Raw genomic sequence first — 9,368 nt, 5'->3', positions numbered from 1 at the left:
TATTTTGGCTGATATTGCATACATTTAGCATATTTTTAAACAAATGTGTGTTAATCAAATTATCACAAACTATTATAAGAAAACCCGGGGCAAGGTAGTGTTCCAGCAAAGGAAATGTGGTTGCATTTTTGCATCATCAGTACAAACAATTAGCAAATGCATTGATAACATTGTGTTTCAAATGAAGAAGCCAAATGTTCAAAACTGTGTCGCTTATTTGGGGAATACTGTAAGTAAATTACAATTACCAATAAGCATTAAAGTGAAAAACAACAACAACCATACAGTCACCATGTTTAAAAAATATATTGCATGTGGTGGGCCATACTGTTATGGCACCAGTAAAGACAAAGCATTCGCATTGTTCCACAAAAAATGTTGCATTTGAAGTATTCCAGAAGAACTCTGGTCTCTGGCTAAAATCAACATTTAATGAGGCTTAGGGAAACATTCTTTTGTGAATACTTGTACGGTGTCACCTCAGATATGATATAGCGGCAAATCATATTTTGTTAATATTATATTGAATTAGAATTGAATTGTAATACATAGGCTACATTACATTAACAATGTATGCATACTTCCAGATTATATATTACGCTTATTTTGCTGCTATTGTACTCTGGCACTGGAGAGCAAAGTAAAAGGAAAATTGACTTTTTTATTATTATTTTTTTATAGATGTCATTTTTTTTGTTGCAGAATTGTTTCACAACCCATTAGAACCCATATTTCAAATAAATGTAGGCCTATACCAGACTGAAATGATAGGAGAGGTCTGGTGCCTGGTCAATATTAACATTGAGGAATACCGTTATATGCACTCCTGTTCACTTTAAAGTCTCAATCAAGTTTTACTTGGGACTTATCTAAACCTAGTTTATATAGTCCATGCTCCAAACCCACGACAAATACTTTTTTTTACGAGGGGCACTTGAAAGCACCATGTCTTTGAGTGTCGACTGTTGACAGAAGCGCTGTTTCACTGCAGCTGCACACACATCCATGACACTCAACAGACCCAGAGAAGAGATGACTGTTTTTACTGTTCACATGTGCATTGAGCATGAACTGAGACTGAGACAGAGAAAGAGTCCTCTCAATGCGCCTCAGATACTCACAACATGTCGAATATTTAGGTTAATTGTCAATTAACTGTCATGCAAGCTACAGGAACCAAGACTAGACAAACGACTTTCTGCGCCATCTGTCGTGTACTGTGGGAAACAAACAGGTGACCTATGAAATTACTATTAAAATGATCAGCTTGGCCTACAGAATAGCCTACTGCTATGGAAGAGCCATACAGAGGGAAAAAAATATGGATAGGATTGGTGATCATTTATTTATATTTAAAATGATCTTAGCGAGTCAGTCTTTTACTTACTTACTGTTACTTATAAATCCTTCACAGAGAAACTTTTGACATATTATAATAGGAAAAGCACAGGTATTACTAATACTAACAATGGCTTATTTCCATTTAGGTATACAGCTCCAGGACCTTAATGTTGTATGGCTCACTGGCATGGCTTGCTGGTACACTTAAATGGGATAGAGCCATCATTTTTGTTTATGTTACACCTGTGCTTTTCATAATGACAAGATCAGATCTGCTTGAAAAAGCTCTTTATCTCATAATTTTGATTTATTAAGTTTAAACGTTGAGATACAAACATGCAACACTGACTGCCTTTGCAGAGGATTTATTGTAAATGCAACTTTTAAATGTCCTGCACTACCACAGGTATTTAAGATCCAACTCATTGCTTTTAAAGCATTTATGGCCTGGCCCCAGATTATATCTTTCTCCTTGCACGCTCAACCTGAACGCAGTCTGGTGTCCTCAGGAAGGAACCTGTTGGCTGTTATATAGCACCACACTGGCAAATGGCCTGCCAGAGAAACTTAGACTTGCTAAATCATTGTTTCCTTTAAATCACTTCTGAAAACTGACTTCACTTACATACACAATGCATTTGTATTGAAAAATATGTTCATGTTACAGCTCAGAAAACTGGGCAAAACACAGAGGATCTGGGTAAAAAATGAAAATCAGTCAGCTGAACTCATCATAACACAAAGAAACAGAATGAAGCACTGCAGGTTATTGCAGTTTTGAACCGAATTGAGGCTGATATTACAGACTGGCATTGATTTTAAATGGAAAATGAAGGTCGTTGTTGCCGTTAAAGCCGGCAGGAGCTCTTGCCAGCTAAGGAAGGCCCAATGAAAATGACAGATGGCTATTAATTATACTGGACATTATGGCCAGTCAGTATCTAATTAGACTCATTGAGCAGGAGGAATCACAGCAATAGATATCATGCATAGGTCATTTTTTATCATACAGTCAATAGCTTTCTCTAAACGTATTCACAGAGACTTTTATATGCGTTTCTTTGATTGTTATGACTGCAGGCTGCAATTTACGTCATACATTGATAAATGCAGAAGGTTAAAAGAAAAAACAATCATAATTCTTAAGTGTGAACTGTAAAGCAGCCTAAATATTGCAGACTAAGCTGCTGCTCACATACATATTTTTGAAACTCAGAAATAAGGTTGGCCCACTCCCTGTACTTGTCTGGACAGGCAGAACACACATTCATAACACTGTGCTGTCACACATAATGTGCTGCTACACCAAATTAATAAACCTGCATTTTGCCTGACACCTCTTTGGGCTTCCAAATTCATATTGCCCCATCTTAATTTCTTGTATTTTCTGCTGCAACCAGGCAGCCAAATTGTGTCAAATCAACTGAAATAATTTTCAATACCAAAAATGTTTCCAAAGGGGTCACAAGCACAATGAGCTGTAGTTTTCATTTATTACAAGCTGGCACTGGCAGAAGAAGGTGCCTGATTTGACATGGAGTGTCCCACAGATGTACAAAACACAGGCCTGTAAACGTTCAAAATGTTCTTCATGCAGTACCACTGGCTGACCACCAGAAGGCACTCTGTTATAACAAAACAAAACCCGAGAGGGGTGCAAGAAGTTTTCTCTTTGATGCAGTACCTGCAGCTATGAATGTCATTCTGTCTGATGATTTGTTACTTGTTCATTGAAGACTGAATCAGGTATGATTAACTTGTCAGATATGCTTCCATGTTGGGCACACACATTTGGTTTAATGCTCTCTTTCCAGGCATGCACAGTTGATGGCACTTTTGAAGTAATCTTGTGCAAAGTAGGCTACAATCCACAATCATCCTCAAGTGATTTTTGATGTTTCCTCACTTTGCAGCAAGATAAACAAGCCTAAAAGCTTCAATTAGCTCTTAAAAGGCCTATGAGAAAGCTTAAGTATATTACACTCTGAGGATGATTCATAACATCCTGCATTAACTTTGTCAGTTATAATCCATCACAAGGTAATAGTCTTAAATAAATCTCATAGTAATTGAGATGAATCCCTCATTTCAATGACAAGTCTGGTTTTTAAGACCCAATTATCACTTTGAGTTCCCTGGCCCAGCGGATGCGAGGGGTTCGGGCTCTGAGAGGAGAAGAGGGGGCAGCAAAGTTGGCTTTTTCAGCAGGGAGGATGGCAATGGACTCAGTCCAAAGAGGGATGGATATCTTCCTTGGCTGTACTGCATCAGAGGGCAGGTAGATTTATGATAAACTCACACAATCTTAATTTGTGCTCAGCCCGATAATGCATCTCAAGGCCAGAATAGTTCTGCTCAGTGTTTCTTAACTGGATGTTTCTTTAATTATATGTCAGAGGCCATAAAACTCAGGAGGAGATTTTTCTACAAAGCACTGTTTTATGACTTGGTCATTATTGTAAATTACAAGCAACAAGAAAAGAGACTTATGGAAGAAAAATGCAAAAAGAAAAGTGGGTTTATTTATTTCCATACTCTCTTTTCACCCTGTTGGTACACTAATCATTTGTAAGCCTTATCAATGCGACACGGTTGTTGCTCCCTAAGAGCAACTTCAGGGCGCTGACCAGGGAAAAGATTGTACACCTTAACGAGCATGTGTGAAAACATGAGGCTTCCATTCATCACACGAAAGGAAAGAAAAACAAAGCTGTACAAATACTGAATAAATGAATAATTCAAGAGTAGTTGTAAACATATACATATTCACAAATCCATAGTAATATGATACTTCCCCCAAATGTAGTGCAGCAATATGAGCCATTTCCACACTTCAGATGGCGTGTGCACACTTACAGTATGGTTATCGGACATGACAGTTATTACTCGTAATAATAATCATAGGAGAAATCGCAAGAACTGGAGTTTTGATGACCTCTACATGAAAATGCATGATGGCTATACACAAAAGCTCCTCCACCCCCGCAGCCCTTGGCACATCACAAGGTGGCTTTAGAGTCCCTCTGTCGTTATATTGCCTTTTTTATATGATGCCACTTAATCTTTGGTGAAAAATGTGATCATGTTCGATTACACAAGAGAGCAGTTGCTACTCTTGTTTTTGTTTCAGCGCATGATATTTCCTGCTAGATTCAACCGTTGCGCTGTTCTTCTAAAGGGTTCTGACAAGTGATTCAACATTTAAATTACTTAAAAGCAACAAGGATAAAAAAGGCTTCCTACCCATTCATCCTTGCACCCTCTTTTCTTCAGTCTGCGGATGATCATTACCTCACCCCTGGCTTGGCGCGCGCGCACACACACACACACACACACACAGTAAATCAGGCAGGTCAGTGCATCATTTGCCTTCCCTACTGTCATTTTTTTTACTCTGTTTTAAGTCTTTTTCTCTCAAGCCATTTCTGTGTGGAAACAGGGACAGAGAAGCTCTGCCCTCCTCAGCTCAGCTCGAACCCGGCGGAGGACTCAATGGCGTACAATAGCTTGTTCCTCATCAGGTGCTGGTCGCAGAACTCCGGGAGCTTGAGTAGGTTCATGCAGGTGCTGGCCGTGGGCAGGCGTTCCAGGTCGTTGCCGCCATTGTGGATGCAGAAGGCCGGGTAAAGCTCCTGTGTACATATGTAAGCTGGTAATAAGCACCTGACAAATTGGCTGCCGTCACAGAGAAATTGGAACATTTTGAGGCATTTAAAGACAGACAACTAATGAGACGTGAATCAACTCGTGTCAGTGATGATCGCAATGTCCAAAGCAATCCCGATAAAGCAATAAATGTCAAATTCCATTAGGGGATAAATGTTAAAAGAGAGACAAGCGTTAAGCTAATACAGTGGAAATATAAATTTAGGAAATCAGGTTAGTGTTTGAAAGGTACTGAGTGGGAAACTGGCCCACAGTTTGACCCCTGGATGAGACACTGAAGGAATGATCATTTCATGTTGTCTATCGGGCATTTTTTAAATCAAGCCTCCTTGTGATGAGGCCACCTCATCTGCAGACTGTGACACTGACCGTTTCCATCACAAGCTAGGCCGACGAATAAGCTCCCCCGCCCTGATTTCATCCAGCTATTTAAAGTTAGCGTATGCAGTTCAGCGGCCATACTCACCCGATTAAATGGCTCTTCGGGGGGCTTAGCCGTAATGACCCCATTTTTTTGACAATTACCGTATTAAAGTATCGTTGCTTATTGAGAAAGTGCCATTACCACGGCCATCATTTCAGAAAAAAAGAGGGTTTCCATTATCTTTTTTAAATGGCTTCTCCTGACAGAGCTATTTCTCCTCTAATGAATCCTGGGCTGTTTCACGACAGCTAATTAAGGCTTAGCTGGCTCAGGCGGAGGGCCGGGTCAGGGGCTGCTCCCCCTACGAAACGGGGGGAAGACATCCACACACTGGCCAAAGTCAAATTGATTAAATGAGGAAGGAAGGCAACTCCTAAAACCCCGAGAGGAGGAACTACAAAGGATTTTAAGGAGAGTTTTGTTCCCTCCCTCTACTGCAGAACTGCAATTAGGTTTTCTTAACTAATGACAGTCATAAAGACTACTAAAACCAATCATATGATGATTACAGCTTCTGGTTAGACGAAGTAAGACACATTAAAACTCTTTAATGGCCCTGAGCAACCCCCCACCTCTCTATCTCAAACTACCTAAGTGTCCCACAAATCAAGTCAGTGAGAAAGTGAAATGGCTTCCAATTAGGAAACCATTTCAGAAATAGGAGCAATAATGATTCAGCACTGCTAAAACAATGTTTAGAAGTACAGGACATAGTTCCCTTATATGTTCATTTCAAAGGAATGTGCTGCTTTCTGTCATGTCATACAGAAGGCAAAAGTTTAAAAGTTTAACCTGCAACTGAGTTCTGAATGGTAATATTTGTCCAGCCAGGATCTCCGACCAAGCCCACGCATACCACACATGTAACCCTTCGACAGAGGAAGGTCATGAACTATAAAACAACAGTGGACGTGGAGATAAGACCTCACCACACTGGCTCAGTCTTATCGCAGCCTAATTTGAAAATGATCATTATAAGGGCTGTTATCAGTCTAGGTATTTTCATTACAAGCCCATTAAGAGGGAACACTCCCTTCTGTATACAGGTTGTACACAGTCTGCAGAGTAAGTATAGGAAGAAGAAAAGATATAGCTAGGGGAGTTTTCAAGTCTGGTAAAGCCTCACCTTGAAGCCCAGTAGTGGAGGTCTGGAGCAGCTGGTGACAAACCTCAGCAGCTTGCGCTTTTCCTCGTCTGTGAAGCTTTCGACCACCTCCCAAAAGATCTGGATGACTGGGTGAGTGGCCGTGTACCCGCCTAAAGGAGAGAACGATGGAGAAAAATTATATAATTTAAGCCACACTCATACATACAATACTCTCACCATATCTATTAGTCTGTAAACTGAAGGGACCCCAGCTTGGACTGCAGACTAACAATTTAAATGGAAAGCCTGTGTTATACTGGAGATGTAGATAGGCCTGTAACAATTATTAATAATTTTACATAATTGCGGGTATTTTGTGTAACCGCAATTAAAGCATTAGAGCATTTGTTTATGAGATGGGTCACACTTTTGTTTGGATGCACAAACACGTTCTCCAATATCTGCGTGCACCCTGTAGCGTCACAGAACAGAGGATACCCCACCCCGCAGTTTCAAACGTTAAAAATCCACCAAAGCACCTTTATACATGTTTTAGTAATGTTGTTAGTCTGTCTATTGTGTTTGATCTATTGTGCTTTGTTATATTAGCAATGTTACCGTAAATGACGACGCTGTAGTGGAAATGGCCATCATTCATTAACGTTATGCTACCGTAGTTCCTCGGGGATATGTGTCCTTATTTTTCTAATCTGTACAGAACATTTGCTAAGGTCCTAAGGAGTATGACTGTTGATGGTAATTGTTGATTTTGTTTAGATGTGCAAAATGTTAATTATATAAGTGATTTTTGGTCGGACCGTTGAGCCAACACTATGCTAGCGGCAGCTGTCACTTGTTGCCATAGCAAATCCAAACATCCTGGGCTGTAGCTGACTTAAGCCAGAGAAATTGATTTAATTGATGTTTTTTTGTTAATGATTAATGCTTTGTTTGTTTTTTTGTTCTATGACAGTAATGTTCTATGTTGTATGATAATAAAGAGGCGTGGTTTACTACAGAGGCTGTGCACTCACATAACATAACATATATAACATAACATATAGCATGTCTCCTGGGATTCATTCAAAACTTGAATTTGTTTGAAAAAGTCATAAACAAATAAATATTTTGAAATTTGACAGAGACAATTATATTGTTAAACACTGCTAATAGTCTGTAGGCACCATAGGAAGAAAAATATTCTTAACATCAGCTCCTACCTGAGTAGTTAGTGAAATTTTTAAGGTCATCAAGACAAATTGGCACATGAGCCCCAGATATCAGCACCTATTAAAACATTGTGAAAAAAACATACATTTTAAGTTTCTGTAAATTATAACTATGTTGCAGGTTGATAGACAGTTGTGCTCGTCGTGTGCAGTGTACCTGGATCTCCTGCTGGTCAAACATGCGCAGCCACTCCAGGTTGACCACATTGGCCAGGCCCTGTCTGAAGGCCAGGCAGTGAGGCCGGATCTGCTTGTTCAGTCTGTAGTCAGCCACCAAATGGATGTAGGCTATCCGGTTTGCAGTAGTCACAGGAATGTCTTTGCCTCCCAGCTTCAGCTCAACCACCTGAAGGTCAAAAAGGTATTTACAGTTTCCTCACAGTTTTAGTTCCAGTATTTCACTTTTTTTGTATGTCTTACTTGTATTTAAATATGACATATTCTGATAGTAGCTGATTAATATTACTGTTAGCCACGGTTAGCATACCACATACTTCATTATGCAGATCATATTGTGCATATCATTGAGCCTGCCAGATGACCAACAAACAAAGAAAGTGCTTTAATTGTGCCAGGTGGATTTAATTTAATCACAGAAAGATAATTAAAATGTTTTCCAACAGCACTCTGATTAAAGGTATGGCTCAATGTGAATGTGGTTAAGTGCATTTCAGTGTTTCTAAATATAGCACATCCAATGAACATCTGGTCCAATACAATTTGGCCTCAGGTTCTCTTTTCATTAGCTATAGAGCAGTTAGCTCTTGATAGGATGTGCTCATCTCTGTTCATAAAGCAGGGTGCATGACGACATCAAAAATAATGTGAATGTTCATCTTTTTCCAATGCAGTTTTCCTGCATTATATATATTGTCTTTTAATAACTTAATGACTTACTTCTACAACTCTGAGTTAGTAACTGTAGGAACAAATTCACTTTTCATGTTGTTTTTATTTTTTATTTTGCTATAAATCCAAATACAGATGTAGAGATCTGTCATCTCAATTTTAAATGTTTTGAGTTTTCAAAGCAGCATGAAGCAGCTTACAGGGGTGAAAAAAGGCTAAATAGTTACTGCCTGACTTGAGCATAAAAATGGCAACATTATACAATGGGGAAAGGTGCAAGGTCTTAAGAACTGGAGGGTGTTCATACATGGGATAAAACTTTATTTCAGGCCTGATGAAGAAGACCCAGTAGGATCAAAACGTTGCCTATTTTCAGTCCAATAAAGTCTTGGGAATTTGAATCCAGTATGAAGATACTCAATACCACAACAACCTTTCTGCAAGGCAAAACATTTAATGCCAAACAGGAACACTGCATCTGCACTTCTGGGGTTGTTCAGGTGCCGCCGGAAATTCTGCCGGATGTCTTTTTTTTCCTTCTCTTTTTAGGCCTGATGTCCGTCACCTTCTGCTTTCTTTGTGTTGGCATTCTAAACTCCAGTCAGTTTATGAGGACTATGGTTAACTGCTCCTCAGATCTCTGCAGGGTAAATCCAGACAGCTAGCTAGACTATCTGTCCAATCTGAGTTTGCTGTTGCACGACTAAAACTACTTTTGAACATACACGTTCCACCAAAACAAGTTCTTTCCCGAGACTATTTTGCAGAGGCA

At 39.5% G+C, this 9,368-nt stretch overlaps 1 protein-coding gene across 1 annotated transcript in view; it reads right to left on the bottom strand.

Annotated features, from left to right (window-relative positions):
* Window positions 1-2,815: 2,815 nt before the first annotated feature.
* Window positions 2,816-9,368, bottom strand: part of ube3c (ubiquitin protein ligase E3C) — a 32,219-nt gene continuing 25,666 nt past the window's right edge. The window contains exons 21-24 of the mRNA XM_078280295.1: window positions 7,905-8,093; window positions 7,739-7,805; window positions 6,558-6,688; window positions 2,816-4,973 (exon numbers count right to left, since the gene is read on the bottom strand). Of these exons, the coding sequence (XP_078136421.1) occupies window positions 4,803-4,973; window positions 6,558-6,688; window positions 7,739-7,805; window positions 7,905-8,093 (558 nt within the window). The 3' untranslated portion in view covers window positions 2,816-4,802. The remainder of the gene's footprint in view (window positions 4,974-6,557; window positions 6,689-7,738; window positions 7,806-7,904; window positions 8,094-9,368) is intronic.

The sequence above is a fragment of the Sander vitreus genome, chromosome 22 (genome assembly GCF_031162955.1).
Source record: "Sander vitreus isolate 19-12246 chromosome 22, sanVit1, whole genome shotgun sequence".
Taxonomy (NCBI): domain Eukaryota; kingdom Metazoa; phylum Chordata; class Actinopteri; order Perciformes; family Percidae; genus Sander; species Sander vitreus.
Note: the sequence above shows the minus strand (reverse complement) of the source record. Positions and strands in the feature narration are given on the sequence as shown.